Raw genomic sequence first — 22613 nt, 5'->3', positions numbered from 1 at the left:
AGGGACCTGATTTTCAGAGTCAGAAAGAAGTGAATTATTCCCTCTCCCCGGCACCCCACCCCACCACACCAAACTATTCCTGGCACTTGCAACCAATACCTGGGAAGAAATCAGGGGTGATTTGGGACCCTAAGCACTTTAACAAGCACTCCTAGCAGGTATTTACTGGAAGAATATTCTTTAGTAAATTATATCAACTCTTCCTATAATGACATTTCAATAGTCTCTGCCACTCTTTCACATGACAAGGAAATAATGTCAGAATCTACATGTGTGCTGCTTTTAGCTCATCAGCTCTTTTTAAAATTGTGACTAGGCTTGTCCAGCCTTCTCTTGATGTGCCCTCACTCCATCTCAGAGGTCCTTAATCCTGGGCCTTTCCAGTTCTCCCCCTCTATTTCCCATCAAACCCTGTTCTTGAATAAACTCATTCACACAAGAGAATAAATGTCCAATTATGACTCAGTGTTCTAACTCTCCCAGGTACATGTGCAGAAAAGGCATTAGCAAAAGAAATAAATCTCTAATGGATTTTTTTCCTTATTTTTGAGATTCATTTCAGATGCCATAAAATTCACCCTTTTAAAGTGTACAATTCAGTGGGATTTTTACAGGGTTGTGATACCTTTCCCAGTAATTGCAGGATCTATCACCCCAAAAGAAATCCTGTACACATTAGTGGTCACTTCCCACTCTAACCTCCCTCCCAGCCCCTGGAAAACCTAAACTACTTTCTGTTTCTATGAATTTGCCTATTCTGGACATTTCATATAAAAGAAATCATACATTGTGTGGTCTTTTGTGTTTATCTTCTTTCATTTAGCATAATGTTTTCAAGGTTCATCCACGTGGTCCCATGTATGAGTACTTCATTACTTTTTACGGCTAATATTCCATTGTACATCACTTTTGTTTATCTAATCCTTAGTTGATAGACACTGGGGTTGTTCCCAATTTTTGGTTATTATTAATAATACTGCTCTGAAAATTTGTGTACACCTTTTGTGTATGGATATATATTTTCAATTCTCTTGGGTATATACCTAGGAGTGGAATTTCTGGGTCACCTGGTAACTATGTTTAACATTTTAAGGAACTGCCAAACTGTTTTTCCACAGCAGCTGCACAATTTTACATTCTCACCAGCAATGGACAAGAGTTCCAGTTTCTCCATGTCCTCTATGACACTTGTTACTGTCTGTCTTTTTGATCATAGCCATCCTATTGGTTGTGAGATGGTATCTTGTGGTTTCGATTTGCATTTCCCTGGTGACAAATGATTGTGAACATCTTTTCATGTTTGTATTTGTATATCTTCTTTGAAGAAATGTCTAGTCAGATCCTTTGGCCATTTTTAAATTGGGTTATATCTTTTTACTGTTTAGTTATAAGAATTCTTTATGTATTCTGTTTAACAGATACAGGACTGGCAAATATTTTTTCTCAATTTTGTGGGTTGTCTTTTCACTTTCTTGAGAGTGTCCTTTGAATTACAAAAGTTTTTAATTTTGATGAGATCCAATTTATTTTTCTTTGCTGCTTGTGCTTTTGAGAATCCATGATCTAACCCAAGGCTTTTAAGAAAACTTCTCTAAAAAAACCGTTGCCTAATCCAAGGTATATGGTGTTAGGCAGGGGTCCAACCTGATTTTTTAAACTTGTGGATATCCAATTGGGCCAGCACCATTTGTTGAAGAGATTATGTTTTCTCCATTGAATGGTCCTGGCGCCAATGTTAAAAGTCAACTGACCATGAATATATAGTTTTACTTCTTGACTCTCAATCTAGCCCACTGACCAATATGTCTATCTTTTGCCAATACCACACAGTTTTTACTACTGTAACTTTGTACTAATTTTTGAAATCATGAAGGGTGAGACCTCAAACTTTATTCTTCTTTTCAAGATTGTCTTGCATTTCCATATGAATTTTGGGTTCAACTTGTCAATTTTTGCAAAAAAAAGGCCATTTGGATGTTGATAGAAATTGTGTTGAATCTGTAGACAAACTTGGGGAGCACTGCCATCTTAGCAATGTTGAGTCTTTCAATCCATGAACACAGATACCTTTCCATTTATGTAAGTCTTACATAATTCCTTCCAACAATGTTTTGTTGTTTTGGGTGTACATGTCTTGCACTTCTTTTGTTACAGTTATTCCAAAACATTTGATTATTTTTGATACTATTGTAAATAGAATATTTATTCTATTATTTCATTCTTCATTTTATTCTTGTATTGTTCATTGTTAGTATATAGAAATATAGTAAATTTTTGTGTTGGTCTTGTATCTTTTCCAAAACTGTTTATTAACTCTAATAGCTTTTTTCATGGATTCCCTACTAGATCATGTCCTTGACCAACAGAGATAATTGTACTTCTTCCTGTTTTATCTGGATACTTTTTACTCTTTTCCTTGCCTAACAGCCCTCCTTCAAATCTTCACTACAGTCTTGAACAATAGTGGTAAGAGTGGACATCCTCATCTCATTACTGATCTTAGGGGAAGACTTCCATTATTTCACCATTAAGTGTGATAATAGCTGTAGGGTTTTTGCAGATGCCCTTTCCATGTGAGGAAGTTCCTTTCATTCCTAGTTTGTTCAGTGTTTTCATTATGAAAGCATGCTGAATTTTTTCAAATGTTTTTTCTGTGTCTATTGAGGTGATCATGTGTTTTTTGTCCTTTAGTCTATTAATATGGTACATTACATTGATTTTTATCTGTTGAGCCAACCTTAAATTCTTGGGATAAATCTTACTTGGTCACGGCATATAATAATTTTTATATGTTACTGCATTAGATTTGCTAATATTTTGTTGAGGATTTTTTCATTTACATTCATATTCCTGAAATTTTATAAACTCTTTGTGTCTTTCTATGTGAATTTCTTCTAAATGAGATAAACTCTTAGGCAGAGCATAGGAAAGACTAATATATGTCATATAAGTCAATGGAGTTTTTAATATCTAAACTCTAGTCTCTCTATTCAAATCTCAGTAGGTAATTTCCATGAATGATTTATGGAGCTCCTTTTCAACATACAATTCTTCAGTGGATTTTCTTTACCCCACAGATAACTGGCCTACTAAGGTTTACTCACATGACTATATTGATGTGAATTGTACTCTCCCCCAGGAAGAGATAGGAAGACATATCCTTAGTCTGCACACTTCAAAAGCAGATTTTTGTTTTGCTTTGATATTTTGGGTTTGTTATTTTTGTTGTTTTTTTTTTAATGCACAAAAAATGAAATGAATAGAATACCAAATATACAAAAGTCTTTAGAGAAACAAAATTTAGCAAAAATGCTAGGGCCCCTTACTTGGTATTTTAAAGCTCTCATACTTTGGGAGTATAAATCCTATCAGAGTTAAAACTACACAGAACACTAGAAATCTAAAGATTTACATTAAAGTAGGATTATACTAAAACTATTTTATAGTAATTGGGAAAACTTAACCTGATTGGTCATCACTAATAAGATCATTGAAGAATGGAAAGAACAAGAGCATGTTAATTAGAAGATGATGTGGAACCATTCTTCCATAGCACACTAAGGTAAATAATAATAATGACTAGTTATAATAATGACTAAATAATGACTAAATAATAATAATGACTAAATAATAATATAATAATGACTAAATAATGACTAAATAATAATAATGACTAATGATTAGTTAATCATTAGAACACTGTTTTATTGTTTGTATCTCGTATTATACCACAAGTGCTTTGAGGGCAGGTACGGTAGTATATTTTGCTATGAGGCATTCGAAATGTCCAATGAAATATAAGTGCATATTAGGGACCACCAAACATTTCTGAATGAATGGATAAGTCAGTGAGTCAAAATAGCTAACAAGAAATAAGTACTGGATAACTTGTCATAGTTTGGGACTATTTTATTTGGGAAATTAGTAGCTCCTTATTAGCCAATCTGTTGGTCTACTTTACTATAAGTTAGTGAAAGGCAGTTCTGCTTATACTCGCCAAATCTGAACACAAAACTGTAGTCTTCTTGTACTCAGTAACTGATTTGAGAGTGGCAGCAGAACAGAAGCCATCCTAAAATAAAGTTATCTAAAACATGAAACATTTAATTAGCCTTTGATCAAGATATATACCTCTAGGTACAGATGAAATGGATATTTACAATTTTATTAGATTCAATTGCTTCAGGCTATAAACTTCATTGCTGAGTTTCAACTTTAATTTCTGTGGCCTGAGAGAGATGTTTTTGAATATATCACCCTTGAATAAAAACATTAACACCTTCAGTTCCATGCTACTGTCCTCTATATATTAACTTATAGGAAAATAAAAATTTATATAACAAAATTTATTATTCTACTTTTTTATTAAAACAATCCCCTCATATAATGCAGTTCAATGATTAAGTCGATTTTTGTAATCTATTGCCTATATCTTTATAGATCACACATTTGAAGCCGAATTGTCCTTAAAAATATTCCTCTGTCAATTTCACACTTACTGATAGCAACTTTCTATTCATACTTTGGGTCACAGACATTTCTGAATATGCCTCATCTCTCCTATCAGATGCTGGAGTCACTGAGGGCATGAAGTTGTGTGTGGTCTGTGTTTGTTTTGTTTATTGACCATATCTGTCCTCCAGGCTGGGAAAGAGTAAGCACGGACTTCTATCTGGTAGTGGAGGAGGAATCAGATCTGGAGGCAGACAGAACCATCATTCTACACACAGCTTGCACCCACTCGACAAAAATTCAGCTCTGCGGCTTGCACATCCCTTGGGTGATCAATTACTCACTGCTCAGACCAAGGATCCGTCGGGCCAGAGAGTAGAGCTCAATATCAGATAAAAAAGGGAGCAAATTCTTCTCCATTTGGATATTAAAAACAATTATAACTGTTGGGCTGACAGCCAAAGATAGGGTTCTATCTCACTGTTCTCTAAAGCTCAACGTGGTCTTTGAACTTTTAGGAATTTCATAATCTCTATTTAAACATATACTGTTATTCTCATGGACAAAAGTTGAAGGAGCAGTATTCCTTTGAATTGTTTTTTCAATTTGTTTTTGTTTTTTAGGGGTTTGCTTGTTTTTCCAATTCTTTTAAAATTATGCCACTATTTTAAATAGAATAAAAAAATCTACTAATATCATGATAACAGGGATGTCAGAAATGCCTGAGAAACATCAAAACCACACATTGGAGACTGGAATACTCACCTCTACAATGGGTTGTGATAGGTATAAACATCTCCCAGCACTCAGTGGGAAACAAATGTTCTCATTTTTATTTCTGTGGTAACTGCACCATTACTATCTCACATGTGGGGAGTGCGACTAGAACAATGAACCACAGGAAAGGACCTTCAGCACAAGCTACCACTCTGTCAATATATCATCAAGGCCAGATTCTTCATCTACCTTTAAGGCATGATTACAATGCAGGACCACCACCGCTTCAGCCTGAAGTTGTTATTCACTATACCATGCTAAAACTATATTCTTACCAGTGAAGGAGCACTGGATTAATCTGCCTTTTTAACAGTTGGGCTGTTTTAACAGTTAGGCTGCAGCGTCTAAATGTTACACTTTTTGCGGTACGCGGGCCTCCCACTGTTGTGGCCTCTTCCGTTGCGGAGCACAGGCTCCGGGCGCAGGCCCAGCGGCCATGGCTCACGGGCCCAGCCGCTCCGCGGCATGTGGGATCTTTCCGGACCGGGGCACAAACCCGTGTCCCCTGCATCGGCAGGCGGACTCTCAACTACTGTGCCACCAGGGAAACCCTACACTTTTGTTATTACCATTTACAAGAGCACCCTTGGAGAGCACTAGCATTCATAACATTTCCTCTGTCTGAAAAATAAGAAGTCATCATTTCATTGCCTATCATCTGTTTGAAAGACGTGATCGCTTTAATAGTTACTATGATTCTCGACATATTTTGAACATCCATTCATGTGCCTTTTCTAACATTCTCAAGTTGGTGATGTAACATATATCTGTGGGGTAGAAGAAATGACCAAAAGAATCAATGTATAAATGGCTGAACACCTAATAAGTTTCCATCGATTACTTAGGACGAAATATAGCCATATGAGTATCAAGTACCAGAGGAGGAATAATAAACATGCCACAAGAGGATTTCCCCTAGATATCATTTAAATAGCAATAAAACATACAGTTTATATATAATCAAAAATAAAAGAAATAACTTTCAATATCTGTTTTTATTGCAATGTAATTCTTGGTGACAAGGGGAGAAAAAAGGCATCAAGAGTTTGATGTCTAAATAGTAAAGTATGCTTTTTACTTCGGCATTTTTATGGAGCATAACTGGAAGCCATAAAGGATGTCTGTAGGATATTTAGGCTGTGATTTTCCAAGAGTAGCTGGGAGCAATGAACACATTTTACCTCAGCTCACAGGCAAGGCAGGGCCCAGACCATAGCCCAAAGCTTGCTTGCTAAGAGAAAATAAGCAGCCTTTTCTCTTCCTTCTTAAACATAAATCTAGATTTATCATTAAAATGATTTCTGCATTTGACCCCTGATTACTACAGAATTTGTGTACTTACATCTGCTTTGATTTTGTCTTTCCTGAATTGTTAGAAAAATGCAAAGTTTCATTATGCTTGATTGCCAAGTGAGAGGGTAAGTGTGGAGGCATTTTTCAAGGAACGCCCTTGTTCAACTCGCAAGCAGCACTTACTTGTGATTATATGCACACTCAGACAAGAGTACAAGCTTCTACCTTGACTGTCACTCACTGGGAAATCATGCATATATCAAGGAGCTTCTTTCAGCATGATGAATGCTTCCCGTGTTTGCAAACTAACACTTCCAATCCCAGTCACTGGGCGGTGGGGGGAGGGGGCTCTCTTTCTTCCACTTACCTAAAATTGTCCCCAACGTGAGGGATTTGACAGCATTGAATTCTGTCCCTGAAGACAGGATGACTTGTCTCCTTGCATTCTGGTTAACCTATTAAATGTTCCACATGATATAAACAACAAAATGTCAAGCAATTTTGATGATAAGAGGATGGGAATCAAAGGAAGACCAAGAAAAATGATAAAAAAAAAATAAGCCATATGTTCCTACTATCACAAAGGTTAAAGGAGAAAAGTGTATCATAAACAATTCTTGTAACACCTCAAATTCAACTCCACCTCATTGCCTATCCCGTTCCCCTACATTTGTCTTTATGATTTAAGTATCTATAATTGGTACAATCCACAAAGAAATGCAAGAGCTACTTTGAACCTCAAAGTTTTTACTTATTTAGAGGAAATTTGTAACATGAGCAGAAAAATGTATTATTCATACAGATTCAATATAAAAGATTATTCTTCAAAATCCAGTGACAATGTGTGACTTAAAGACTCCAATGTTTTTCAAAATGTATTCCCGCTTTAAGCAAGATCTTGCTTTTTCCCTTGTGTTTAAATTTCTGTAGCATTTGTTCTTTTGTAACCCAGTGGGAATAGGTTCCCACTGAAATATCTCCAGTAGTCACTATGATAAACTATGCAATATTTCCCAACCAAATAAAGTAAAACCAATGAAGACAGCTTTGTATTTTAAGTGGTCAAATATTAATAATAATTTTGACAGTCTCTTGCTAAACAAACAGACATTGCAAAACAAAACAAAACACATCGACCTAGCAAGACTTATGGAAGAAGAGTGCCAGATGTGCATTTCTTTTACTAGGATTTATTATCAAATTTTTGCTTTAGGTCATATATTCTGAGCATCACAATTTTGATTACTGTTGTTGTTGTTGAATTTACAACCTTACCTCGACAAAGACCACTGCTGCTTCTCTGTTAATCTTCACCTGGTGAAGCTGTCCATCAGCCAGGTTTTTAAAACCAAAGTTAAAAACATCAGGTTCTCGGTGTCTGTTTAGCTTATACCTGATTTGCAAACTTCCTAAAGAAGAGAAAAATGACATTTTTAACTGAAATATAATTTTATAAAAACCGCCAATGCAGGTTCTAAGGCACATTTAAAATATATATATAACTTGAATCTATGGAGCATTTACTCAAGTGCACAATAGTCACCTTTCCTGGACTAGTAATCATTTATGTGATGTTCTGGGGCCAAATTCAGAATTCAATTACACAGTCTTAAAAGTCAAGACAAATGGTCTTTTTCCAAGTTCTTCCATTTTCCTTAACCAGAGGAAAAAGTCTAAGTTAAGCATATGAAAATGCCAAGCTAGGCTTGAAGTTCATTATTCATGTGGTGTTCATATTATTAAATGGTAAAACCTCAAGCAACGTTATATTAACATTCAGTTTCTATAAGCATAACTTCTTTTAATGTGACTTATGTTAATGCATTTTAATGTATCACTGACATTCACACACACACACACATATATATATATATATATATTTTTTTTTGCAGAACCAGAAATGTTTTCTAAGGTTTCTGCCATAATCAAGAAGCAGCAAAAAGAGAGAAGTGAGTGATTTGCTACAATATCCAAATCTTCCAATCCACACACTGCTCTCCTTCATAGATGCACCCTCTACCTGGTAACTCTGGTACCACCTGTAATATATCTTATCAGTCAGTGATCATAGAAATCTTTTCCAGAAGTTAATTTTCTCCCCTTTATTCTCCATGAGAAAAGGTTAAAGCTTGATTTTGCTCTCTAACTTGGAACGTCTTGGTTCTGTTCTCTTACTGGTGACCATGGGTTAGGTAACTGTCTTCCCACTTTTCTTTGTATGCAGATAGGGCATAACTGAGTTCCCAAACACTGATGGGTAAAGAGCAATCATATTTATCTGATGCTCATGGAAATTGGCTTTCTATATGGTTTAATGCACTTCTTTACTTCCCTTCCAAGAAGGAGGAAATATTTTCCATGCATAAAATATCTTCTTTCAAAATGAACTGTGACACTAATTTATTCACATGCAGAAGGAAAGACTCCCTACCAATAACAAGAAGCACAGTTGAACATCAGATACATGAAATGATCAGATATTTATAGAAGAAAGCCATCTTAATTTAATCACTGAAATGGTAAGGCTAGTGAGAAACATTTGGGGTTATAATGAAAACAAACCAACCCTAATAACATGGGTGTCACAGGGATGCACTTGTGTTTTCTTGTTTGTAGTTTAGCATTGAAAGGGCCCCCTCCTTATGGTCCTGATTTCTCCTAAGTCAGTCTTCTTGTTCGTGTGGTGAAGATACTCACCATTCGGGGCGAGGATAACTGAAAGGTATTCCTCATAGAAGGAGCTCACATAGAGTAGTAAGCTGGGCATCCCTGTGGTCCGGAAGCTCAGTGTGGCCATTTCTCCTGTCAATGTCAGATCCTCATGAAATAAAGCCACAAAGGAGCTGGAGTTCTTACTGAAGGTGTCATTGTAATGTTGAAAGTCGTAAATCACTGAGGAGCCAGCTCCAAAATACGCAGAAATTTCTGGAATGACATGCCTTTTTGGTTATATTAGCAATATGTAAGTGCACATGTATTGTTTTATGGATATTTCTGTATATTTAAAGAATATCTCTAATCCTTAAATATCTCAAAAGAGAAAATAATAATGGTGTGCTTTGCTGCTTTTTAATTTAAAAATTTAAGATGAAAAACAATAAAGTATAAATAAAAAGATAATCTCTCCATATTCCCATAACCCAAAACTCAGTAACAATATTTTATTATTACCTCCAAAAGGCTTCATCTTAGGATTACAGAAAATTAAATGTCCAGTGTAAACATACAGTTAAAAGGTTATTGCTCTCCTCAAAGTGTTGCATTGATGACCCTCTGAGAAATCCAGAGCGGGTGACATCAGATCTAACAGAAGCAGTCAACGGCCTTCAAAAGAATAGAATCATACCTCCTGCCAAGTGAAATGGAGGCATTTGGGACAGAAACAATTCTACTTCAGCTAATTACAGAGAACTGTCTGATCTTTTCTTTACAGTGTCAAATGCCAGAAACATCTTCATAGAGTTCAAATGTTCCATCCTTTCCCTGTAAGCTGCTCCTCGCTCACACTCACCATTCTCGCAGAATGGCCCATCATACGCAGAGAAGGTGCAGTCACATTCGATCCCTCTGCGTTTTTCTCTACACCTCCCTCCATTGCGACACAGGTGTCCATAGCTGCTACAGTGTCCTGGACACCCTGGCTCCACTCCTGGCGTCATTGTGGCTCTTTCTTCCAGATCCAGGGCCAGCCCGTTCAACCTTAGAGACCGAATGCATCCCAGGAAGCCTCTCTGTCTGCTTGCTGTTCCACCTACAAGGGAAACACTGCAAATGCAAACACGTTCCTGGGTGTCTTTTCCAGGATTTCATCTTCACTTTGAACAGAGGCCAAGGTTTTATGAACAAATATAATTCTGAAAACGTAGGCTGTGGTCAAAAGTTAAGAATCATCAAATGGCACTGAACAGACCATTAATGAAAATATTTTTTAAGTTGAACTTGGTAAATATTTGTTCTAAAAATACTTCTTCAAGTTATATTTAGAAAAACATTTTTTTACATTGTTCCTTTCTTTCTTTTTTTTTTTTTTGCGGTACGCGGGCCTCTCACTGTTGTGGCCTCTCCCGTTGCGGAGCACAGACTCCGGATGCGCAGGCTCCGGACGCGCAGGCTCAGCGGCCACGGCTCATGGGCCTAGCCGCTCCGCGGCATGTGGGATCTTCCCGGACCGGGGCACGAACCCATGTTCCCTGCATCGGCAGGCGGACTCTCAACCACTGTGCCACCAGGGAAGCCCCTACATTGTTCCTTTCTTAAAGAACAAAATAAACACCATTGATCCTTTTTAAAGTTTAAATTTACAAACAATGACATGCATAATAAAGGTTACATAGTTGAAAAATCTTTGCGATGTAATATATATTATAAATTTGTAATATATAAATTTGTGTATGTATTTAATATAATATATATTACAAATTTGTATATATATTTATATAGCATATCTATTACACATATATAAAATACTAATTCTTACTTAGAAGAGCTCTCACTAATAAAGCTGTGAAAAGGAACTGAGGCAAGAACAAAGAAAAAGAAGGCAGAAGGGGTAAAACCAAAATTTAGCACCTCAGACCTTTCATACTCCATCCTGGTGGCTCTGAGGTCAGGTGGTATAACATTAACCAAATAATATATATCCCCCTATATTTCTATCATTTCTCATGTGAGCATAATAAATATGGGAGCACAGGAGTCACTTGGAGTGTTTGCTAAAAACAGATTTTGGATTTATTCCAAAAGATTCTGATTCAGTGGGCCTGGGGAAGGTACCCCAAATCTGAATTTTCAACTAACTCCTCAGGCTTTAGAAATATTACCATAGTGGAAACACTAGTTCTAGGTAGATTTCCATCCAAACTTTGTTCCTAGAAATTCCGCTAATTAATCCTCAGGACTATAAGTCAGAAAATAGAATTATTTAATTTGATTTGCAGTTTGATAATTTAAAATGAAGCCTCAACTCAGTAAGAACTAACTGTGCTTGAAGCTGTTTTATGGTGCCATGGGCTGTATACATACACACACATACACACACACTTAAATTCACTGAATAGCATTAGTTCCTGGACACAGCAGTAGGTATCACCTGGCAAAGCAGACTGTGTGCTAATTTGTGATTTATATCAATTTTTCATTGGACTGTGTCCTTATTTACTTTAAAATATGTGAGAAAAGACCAAGTGAGAGCTATTTCGTTACTCTGCTTAGTTTCCAAATTAGAATAGAGTTATCTAAAAAGCAATGTAGCAAAAGTTGTTTCTCCCTTTGGGAAAAACAAACAATAATAAAGAATAAGCATGTAAGTTAGAGCGAAGACTCCCACTACCCAGAGCTTTAATCTTTAAAGAATGGACAGCAGAATAATGAGCCAGCTCTGGGTCTAAACAAGGCATTTGCAACAAGAGAGCAGCGGAGGGAGTGCAGGACTGAGAGGAACCAGGTGCTGGGCTGGGGAAAGTCCTGCTGTGTCCAGTCACACGAGGCTGCCTCAGCCTCCCTGGGCTCCTATGGCCTGTTTCTGAGGGGACTCTGGAGGATTTTGTCCCAATTACGGGGCTGGTTCTCTAACTATACTGAGAAGTGAAGTGAGAGAAATGGATAAAAATTGCTATTTGTTTTATAAATAGTATGGATAAGAAGTAATTGAAACAAACATAAATCGTCTATGATATTGCGTGCAAGCTTGGGAATCAGTCCAACACGAGTTTGGATTTTCCTTCCAGTTGGGTTTCTATGGTTAAGTCCCTTGATGTCTCTGAGCCTCCATGATCTCATCTGCAAATTGGGTACAATAATCTATAGCAGAGATATTTATATTAAATGAGCTCTTGGTACATAGTGTCTGTGTGGCTGAACCACACTGACTCCCTTTTGTCAGCTCCATCTTAGGCCCGCAGTCCCACCCCCTCCTCTTCCTGGGGGACTAAGCTTTAGCTTACTCACACGGAATGCATCCCAGCCAGATAAGTTCCTTATCAACCTTTACCCTTGCCTTCATCTAATATGAAAACTGGAAGAGTGCCTTTTGCTGATGCAGATGGTCATGAGACCCCCCTTGGGGAGGAAAAAATCCCGATTCCTGACCATGGGTGCTTCTCACTTGGTAGTCAGATTCTATTTTTAGTTTTGGCTCCTTTAAATCCCCCAGGAGCCTTTTCCATGGCACGAAGTGCAGCTGTGAACATCTCTGGCTCATCGTCCCCTGGATGTAAGTTACCCACAATAAACTTCATAATTGCACTTTATGGAGTTGCCTGCTTCGATTTTCAGTCCCAAAGTTCCTTCTCAGTTCAGAGGATTTTATTCACTATCTCTGCCTCCCACCAGGGCCGATAGTAGTCCCTGTGGCAATTACTATTATCACTACTGCTGTAGCTGTGATTTTCTCTCCGTCCACCTCTGCATTCACAGCACAGCTCAGTTACAAGCCGCTAGCAGCACTCACCCACGAAGAGCTGGCTGTTGAGCTGCAAGCGGGCGTGCCCATCAGCTGGGGCAGTTTGGGTCTCCCTAGGGAGCTGATCCACTTGAAGGGATGCTTCTTTAACGTTCCGTTCTGCCCTCACATGGTGCCACCTATTGTCGTTAAAGGGAGTGGGGGACTGCACCGTGACCTCACAAGGCCCATTCCCCACATCAAAGGAAAAGGTCACTTCTGCAGGGGCTGGAAATAAAGATAGGAGAGCTGGTCAAGTTCATTCACAGGGGAGAAAATTTGGTCTTGAGTAGACATGAAAAAAGCACCATGACATGCTCCTTATGAAAGAAGACCATGATATTGATGCAGACAAATGTCAGTCTGAGCTGGTAAAAAAAAAAAAGCAAAAGCAAAAAGCAAAGCTGACTTTAACATACTTCTTCTTAGAGTTTACTATTCATCTTGCTAAGCCCTAAGCAATAGAGATATTTACCTATAAAAATACAACTAACATTTTATCTGACTTCATAGGTATAAGTGAGTTTATTTAAAGGTGGTTTAAATCTTAATATAGTTTTAAAAGCACTATGTGAAATTCACAAAGTAAGAAATTAAGCTTTGTCTACATACATAAACAGTATGACTAGTCAATTAAATCACATAATTTTGTGATTTAGTCAGCAGTTATTTGACCAGTTTGGTTTAATATCCTGATTGCACATAGAATTAAGACAACAAGGAATTGTATAGACTGTTGTATGTTTCGTGAATCACTGTTTTACTTTCTATTAAAAATAATTATTTAAAATCATAGAATTTTAGCATTTAATCAAGAAATACAACCGACAAAGGAAGCATGGCAATACATCAGAAATTACGTTACTAACGAGGTTATTGTTAATGAGTACCCCATGGCTTTGCCCAGGGTGGGCAACTCACCTCGCAGCTCTAGCCTGATGAAGTCTGTGATCCCCAGGTTCTCTACAAACACCCCCGAAAAAGCTGTGGTCTTAAAAAAGAAAGACACATCAGCGCTAAGTTCTCCTCGGAATGTAGGGAAATGAAGGTATGAAGTCTCAGTATTGAAGGAAGCTGAATTCCAAAATGAATCTGTTTACAAGAAGAAAAAAAAAGTGAAAATAACAATGAAACAAAACAAACAACAATTACTTTTTATATTTCTAGGATTTTTACCATTCATTGCATTATTTATCTTTAAAAGCCTTCATTTTGTGGTTCTTCTGAACATGTAGCCATGACATGAATGTCCAAATAGTGATTCTTTTGAAGATTAAGAACCTGGACATGGTTGCAACTGAGTGGAGGGACAATCACTTTGGAAATGACCCGTGTTTTTTTAAAAACAATATTATTTTTTGAATTATCATCAAGTAAAATTGACTTTTTAGGGACATACAGTTATATAACTTTTAATACATTTGTGGATTTGCATAGCCATCATTAAAATCAGAATAAAAGACAGTTCCATCACCCCAAAAACCTCCCTCTTGCTATTTCCTTATAGTCACAACCTCCAACCACCCTTAAGCCCTGGCAATCATGAACTAGTCTCTGTCCCTATAGTTTTGCCTTTTCCAAATAGCATATAAATAGAGTCATGCAGCATGCAACCCTTTGAGATCGGCTTCTTTCACTCAACATAAAGCCTTTGAGATTCATTCGAGCTGTTGCATGTCAATATCTATTCCTTTCTACTGCTCTGTAATATTCCAGATAAACTGTGGATCTGCCACAGTTTATTTGTCCACATTCAAGAACACTAGGGGTCTTTCCAGATTTGGTCAATTACACATAGAACTGCTATAAACATTCGTGTAAAGGTTTTTGTGTGGACATATGTTTTCATTTTTGTAGGGTAAATTCCCAGGGGTATAATCCCTGGGTCATATGGTAAGTATGTTTAACTTTATAAGATACTGCCAAACAGTTTTCCAGAGTGGCTGTACCATTTTTAATTCCCATTAACAATGTATAAGAGACACAGTTGTTTCATATCTTCACCAGCATTTAATATTGTGAGTATATATTTCTTTTATTTTAGCAATCCAAATTGGTGTGTAGTAGTATCCCGTTGTGGTTTTAATTTGCCTTCCCTAATAAGTAATGATGTTGAACATCTTTTCATGTGCTTATTTGCCATTCTTATATCCTCTTTGGTGAAGTGTGTTTTTAACTTGGAGAGAACTGACATCTTTCCTATATTGAGTCTTCCAATCCATGAACACAGTATATCTCTCCCTTTAGTTAGATTCTTTGATTCCTTTCTTCAGTGTTTAGTCACTTTTTGATGAGTTACAGATCTTATACATGTTTTTGTTAAATATGTACCTAAGTATTATATTCTTTCTAGCTACTGAAAATGACTTTGTCTTGTAAATTTTGGTTTCCATTTATACATTGCTAGCATATATGACTGATTTGTCTTCTGTTGACCTTGTATCCTGTGACCTTGTTGAGCTCACTTAATAAGACCTAGTAGGGTTTTTGTTTCTGCCGGGGGGGGGGGGACATTCCTTGAAATTGTCTACGTAGGCAATCGTATGTATATACGTGTGAATAGAGTTTTCTTTCTTGCTTTCCAGCCTGTATGCACTTATTTTCTTTCTTACATTATTGCTGTGGCTAGGACTTCCCATATGATCAAAGTGGTTGAATAGATGTGGTGAGATTGGATATCCTTATCTTGTTCCCATCCTTAGGGGGAAAGCATTCAGTTTTTCACCAATTATTATGATGCTAGCTGTTTTGTACAGATACTGTCCTATTAAGTTTAAGAATTTTCCTTTTATACCTAGTTTGCTAAGAATTTTATTATAAATGCTATTATGATGTAAATTATCATGTTGAATTTGTTATCATAATAATTCAAATTATAATGTTCATATTAATTGATATAGAAAAAGCACCTGGAGTGATTTGTCTTCCTTAGACTGTTAACGTGGTAGATCAAACTGATCATCTTCCAAATACTGAATCAGTCTTGCATCATGGGATAAACTGCAGTTGGTGGTGGTGCGTTTTTAAAAATATTCCTGGATTATTTGTTAATGTTTTGTTGAGGATTTTCGCATCTGTGTTGGTAATAACATTATCAGTAGTTATCATTTTTTTGCACTTCTTCATCTAGTTTGGATATCAAAGCAATGCTCTCCTTAAAATGTTGGAAAGAATTTCCTCTTTTATTTTCTGAAAGAGGTTGTGTAGATATGGTATTATTTCTTTGGTAGAATCATCAGTGAAACAATCTTGGTCTGGATTTCTTTTTCAGAAGGTTTTAAACTACAAATTCAATTCCATTAATACTATTAGGTCTATCCCAGTTGTCTGGTTTATCTTAAGAAAGTTTTGGCTGTTAGCAGTTTTTAAGGAATTGGTCCACTTCATCTATGTTGTAGAATTAATACGTGTAGAGTTGTTTGTAGTATAGTTTTATTATACTGTTGATGTCTGTGGGGTCTGTAGTGTTATCCCAACTCTCATTTCTCATATTGATCATTTTTATCTTCTCTTTTCTTTGGATAGTTTTCTTAGAGGTTTATCAATTTTATTAATATTTTAAAAGAATCTTTTTTTGTTTTTATATACTCTGATTTTAATTTAATTGATTTCTATTCTTTATTATTTCCTTCTTTCTGCTTGCTTTAGGTTTATTTTTCTCTTCTATTTCTAGTTTGGTTTTTTTTTTGGTGAAGTCTTACATTATTGAATTGAGATCTTTTTTCTTGCATAATATAAGCATTTATTGCTCTCAATATCCCTCTAAGCACTGCTATAACTGCATACTACCAATTTTGATACACTGTACTTTAATTTTCATTCAGTTCAATATATTTTATCGTATCTATTGAGACCTTTCCTTGACTCAGGTATTATTTGACAGTTTGGTGTTCAATTTCTAAGTGTTTTGAGACTTTCTCACTATCTTTTTTATTTATTTCTAATTTAATTCAATTATGTCAAATCTTGCATTTTGTAAGATTTAAATTGTTTAATATTGGTTAAAGTTTGTTTTATGACACTAAATATGCTGTATCTGGGTTAAAGATTCATGTGCATTTGCAAAGAATGTGTATTCTACTGTTGGTAGAGTATTCTATAAATGTCGATTAGATTCATTTGTTTTCTGGTGACATTCAGGTCTTCTATATCCTTGCTGATTTTCCCTCTATTAGTTCCATAAGCTAATGAGAGAGCAGTATTGGACTTTTTAATGATAATTATGAATTTCTCTATTTCGCCTTTCCACCCTGTCAGTTTTTGCTTTATGTATTTTGAAGCTCAGTTATTAGCATACACATTTAAGATTCTTCAGTCTTCTTGGTCCTTTTATATGTATTCATTTTCTTTGCTTGCAAGCAAAAATTTTAGTAAAAACTCCAGATTTCTTTAAATTCATGTTTGTGTAGTATATTTTTCTCCATCATATTCTTTTATTATGTCATTATATTTGAATTGAATTTCTTATAGACAGCCTATAGTTGAGTCACAACAATCTGTCTTTTAATTGGTTTACTTAGACCACTTACATTAAATACAAATGTTGATATGTTAGTTCTATCATTTTATTATTTTTTCCTATTTGTTCTATTTTTTTGTTCTTCTGTTTTCCTTTTTCTGTCTCCTTTTGGGTTATTTAAACATTTTTCAGTATTCTATTTGTATAGCAGTTTCTTAATTGGTTCCTTTAAGGATTACAATATATATACTTACCTTTCTTAGTATGCTTAGAATCTATGTTTTAACCACTTCAAGTGATTTGTAAAAACTTTGACAACAATTTTGTCCTTTTACCTACTCCTGTTTATGTTGTTGTTGCCATGTGTATTATATCCACACAAAATTAAAACCCTGTGACCCTGTGAAATAATGTATTTTTTGCTTTCAACCCTCAGATATATTTAAAATAATAGGAGAATAATCTATAAATTTACCCAGTTATTTACCATTTCTAATGTTGATTTTTTTATTCCCAAAGTTCAAAATTTCCTTCTGATATCATTTCCTTTCTATCTAAAAAAACTTCCTTTAGAAATTCTTTTAAAGGATGGCTTCAGGCGATGAACGCTTTCAGCTTTCTTTCATTTGAAATTTTAAAAAATTTTACCTTCATTCCTGAAGTATATTTTTGCTTAACATAGAATTCTGGACTGACAATTCTTTACTTTCAGCACTTGAGAAATGTTTTGCCACTTCCTTCTGACCTCTATATTTATGATGAGAAACTTACTGTCATTTGAATTGGTGTTTCACTATAGGCAATGCATCATTATTCTCTCTAGCTGATTTCAAAAAGTTTCTCATTGTCTTTAGTTTTCACATCAGTTTGTTTATGATATGTCTAGATGTGAATTTCTTTCAGTTTATACTGTTTCAGGTTCATTCAACTTCTCAAGTCTCTCTTTTGCCAAACTTAAAGTTTTCAGCCATTAGTTTTTCAAATATTTTTCAGCACCAGCACTCTTTCCTCTCTTCTTCTGGAAATTCAATTAAATGAATGTTATATCTTTTATTATTAACCCACAGGTCCCTGAGGCCCTGTTCATTTTTTTTTCAACCTTTTTTCTTTCTCTTGTTCAGATTGAATACTTTCTATTTATCGATCCTCAGTGTCATTGACTGTTTCATCTCAAATCTGCTATTTAACCCATCCAGTGCATCTTTCATTTCCATTACCATACTTCTTATTTCTAAAGTTTCCATTTAACTCTCCTCTATATATCCTATTTCTTTGCTGAAACTTTTTCTTTTTCTATTTGTTTCAAAAGCATTTATTATTACTTGTTAGAGTTTTTGTGTAATAGCTGTTTTAGTGTCTTTATCAGATAATTCTAACCTCTGTGTCATTGGTATCTGTTGATTATCTTTGCTTATGCAAACTTGGATTTTTCTGGTTCTTTGTATGCGAAGTAATTTTGGACTATTTCCTAGATCTTTAAAATATTATGTTAACAAACTTTGGGCTTTGCTTAAATTCAAAGTGCATGTTGATATTTTCTTATTTTGCAGGCAGCTGTCCTGGTTAGGATCTGGCCACACATTCCAACCTGTCCTCCGTGCATGGTCCATGGTTCCTATGGCTGTCCAGTTTTCAAAGCTTTTGCAGTACTATTCAACTCTGCCTCACTTCTGCACCACTCAGTGGCCAGTCTGAGTCCTGGATGGTAGCCTCTTCAATTCTCAACTTTGGTCTATAATTAGGAGCAGATCCAGGCATGTGTAGCTCTGAGGTGAACCCAGGACTTCATAGACAACTTGTGGCATCACTCTCTTGAACTCTTCCCTCTCTGTGCTCTTCCAGATACTTTGCAATTCCCTGCAGCTCCCTTTTCAATCATACAACCAGAAAACTAGGGCTCTATTCAGCCTGATTTATTGTGCTTTCCTATTCACTCCTGCACCTGTACATATGTCCATTGCCTAGTGATGGGTGAACAGAGAAAGAAAACAAAAGTAGCATGAGTCTGCCACTGTCGTAGAGTCAGGGCTCCCCTGTCCAGAGCAGAAGATGCCTTTCCTTGGAGTTCTGGCTCTTGTGTGTTTCTGAGGCAGCTTCTACCACTATTGCCATGGGGCTGCCTGGGAACTGGAACCTCAGAAAACAGAGAGAAGGGGAGAAATGAGACTACCGTGCTCTCTCATAGTTAGGAGCTCCCTGTCCCCTCCTCCAACCAGGACTAGAGGACTTCTCTTGGGACTCTCTCCATCTGGGACCCAGCGGCTGAGAGATACTGGAAGAAAAAATAAATGGTGAATTTTGCTTTCTCTTCCCTGCTGCTATTTGCTTTCCAGAGTCCTGAGATAACTGCTTCATGCATTCTGTCCAGGTTTTATGGGTGAGTTCAGTGAGAGAGACGGGGTGGGTTGTACTTGCTTCACCTTATCCAGAAAGAGAACTGTGGTTTGCATATTTATGTTATGAGTGAGGAAAATAACTATACTATCATCGAGTCAATGCACGTTCATAGGCTTTCTACATTTTGACTATCTGCATCTCAGTATTTTTATTATCTGAAATAGGACCCTCTTTTTTTTCCAATAGCAAGGTTCAGAAATGCCAGGGTTCCCTCACATGGCAACACCTCCTATGGGGCCCCAGGGAGGGTTGTGGTTCCACAGGCCCCACTGTGGTACTGCCTGGCTCAGAGGGCAACATGGCTACTATGGCCTTGGTGGACATTGTACTTTGGCCTCTCCTCTGAGATGAGTGCCAGAAGAGAGTTTGGGGCAGAGGACTGACGTGACCTGATTTTATTCCCTCTGGCTCTTGTGCGGAGTATCAGCTAAGTGGGCAGAGACAGTAGCAGGTAGGCCAGTTATGGGGCCACAGCAACAATCCAGGTACAGGTGGTAATGGAGATAAATTCTGGATCCATTTTTGCAGTTAGAACCAATAAGACTTGCTGATGAATTAAATGTGGGTTATGATAGAAAAGAGAAGTTATGAGTGACTGTATTGTTTTCAGTCTAAGAAGCAACAGGAAGAATGGAGTTGTTATGCATTGATTTGAGGAAGGTTGGTGTGGAAATGCTTTCTTTTTCTTTTCTCATTTTTTTGACAAGTTGGGTTTGAAATGCCAATTGGAATGAAGAAGTACGGAATAGCCAGCTGGATGCAGGAGCTGGGAGTTCAGGAAGACTAGGTATAGGTATAGGCGTGGAGGTCACTGATGCCCATGCCGTATTTAAAGCCATGAGATGATGGGAGAAGATCACCAACTGAGAGCAGAGAGGAGAGAGGGCGGAGCATAGAGCCCTGGGGAACCCCAACGTTATCCTGCTGGTGAGGTGAAGGAAGGTTGGGGAGAGGAGGGTAGGAAAATTTTGTGGTATGCTGGCCACCACGTAAAGAAAGTGAATTAAAGAAGTTTGAATCATGGGAGGAATCCAAAGTTGCTGACAGGTCAACTCAGATGATATCAGGGAATAGGAATTGGATTTAGAAATGTGGAGTTCTCATTGGTGACAGGAAAAAGCAGTTTCTGGGGAGCAATGGACGAGATGGAGGAGAAGGACTGATATTCAAGAGAGAGTAGAAGTTTGAAAATTAAAGATAGAACTCATATATTTTATTTCAGTTATTTTGGGGGCATGAAGGATACACAAGATGCAGTTGGAGGGGTAAGTGGAGTTAGGAGCATCGAGACTTCCTGTGTAAAAATTCAGAATTGTCAGAAGGCATTAATGACTAGATACACTTGATGGATTCTGTCCTCTCATTTTCTCCTTATCTTACCAATTTCAGGCATCTCAGCATTCAGCAAAGTGCCTTATACTTAGTAGGTACATATTAGATGTTTGCTGAACAAGTGATATATTTCAGATGATTCCATGAATCTTTGCAGCACAGTCTCATGTAAATGTCATATAAAAGATACCTCTACATAATCCAGAGGTAATATGTTTTTTCTCAATTACATTAACAATATACACTTATTTTATAGAGTTAATACATTCCTAATGAAGTACAGATTATCAGTACAGACAGTGTTTTTATGAACACAGGCAGTTCGATTTCTCTTAAAAGATTGAAATGTATTAGCAGGGATGAAGACAGTTCCTCTTGCCACTACTTACTGTCCCCCGAGCAGAGCAGAGGCCCCAGTGTATAAGCCACTTCAGAATGTGGTCGCCCTGTGTCTCTCATCACAACCTGAGTGACCGGCAAGTGCTTCTTATGGGAAAGGACTACTGTGTTGCTGGTCCTAGAAAACAAATACAACCACCTTAACATTATTCTGAATAATGTACAGAAGAGTAATAGTCTTTGATTGCAGTTCAAGGGGTATTAAGCTAAATTTGTAAGTACATAACAGTAGGGAAATCAAACATCTCATCTGAACACTTACAAACATACTAATATATTGAATGAGGTCTTCTGAGGACCAGAGACTTTTGTTCATCTACGTGACCATAGAGAAGAAAGCAGGCAGGTCCAAAATTATGGTCATGGATACAGGCATGAGATTACATTTCAGTGCAATTAGCAGCTCATTGTTCTTTCCAATTCAGCCACTGTGTAATACTTAAATGCAGAATTTACAGAAGCAACAGCAATCTTCCTTCATTAAAAAAAAAGACAAAAACAAAACCACCTGACTGACAAGACTTAGGTTTTCAATACTTGGACTTTTTCTTTTTTTTTAACTAAAGTTTCAGAAATTCCTACTGTGGTTATGAGGCATTTCCTTATTTGTTGAAGCCATAAATTTAAAAACAAAATCAAAACAAAATACTGATTCAAAACCATGATGAAGATATGATACAATATATTCTTAAAATTAATAAATGGACTAATGCATGGGAAAGTGCTTTGCCGAAGATTGTCACCATCCATTCATTCGACAAACACTTATTATGCTTCTATTTGCCAGGCCCTGTGTGTTGGGGATGTAAACATAAAACCCACCATCAATGCCCCCCAGTGGATGTTATAAATAATAACAATACCAATAATATCATCATGTAATATTAATATCTATGGTTTAATACAATAGGATTGGAACAGGAGCCAGAGGACCTGGCTGGTAAGTTGGTTGTACAACCACCGTCCTCTCTGGACAAAGTAGGAAGGTTTTTCTATAACTTGTATAGGTATTTTTCATTGTATACTTCAATTACATACGTACTTCTGATTTATGAACAAATACTA

General features: G+C 36.6%; 1 protein-coding gene across 1 annotated transcript in view; it reads right to left on the bottom strand.

Moving 5' to 3' along the window:
* Positions 1 to 22613, bottom strand: part of LOC115840055 (contactin-associated protein-like 3) — a 197738-nt gene that overhangs the window by 14114 nt on the left and 161011 nt on the right. The window contains exons 15-21 of the mRNA XM_030832476.2: positions 21539 to 21666; positions 13883 to 14053; positions 12971 to 13189; positions 10034 to 10273; positions 9220 to 9447; positions 7798 to 7931; positions 6890 to 6977 (exon numbers count right to left, since the gene is read on the bottom strand). Of these exons, the coding sequence (XP_030688336.2) occupies positions 6890 to 6977; positions 7798 to 7931; positions 9220 to 9447; positions 10034 to 10273; positions 12971 to 13189; positions 13883 to 14053; positions 21539 to 21666 (1208 nt within the window). The remainder of the gene's footprint in view (positions 1 to 6889; positions 6978 to 7797; positions 7932 to 9219; positions 9448 to 10033; positions 10274 to 12970; positions 13190 to 13882; positions 14054 to 21538; positions 21667 to 22613) is intronic.

This window comes from Globicephala melas, chromosome 6 (assembly GCF_963455315.2).
Source record: "Globicephala melas chromosome 6, mGloMel1.2, whole genome shotgun sequence".
NCBI lineage: Eukaryota > Metazoa > Chordata > Mammalia > Artiodactyla > Delphinidae > Globicephala > Globicephala melas.
Note: the sequence above shows the minus strand (reverse complement) of the source record. Positions and strands in the feature narration are given on the sequence as shown.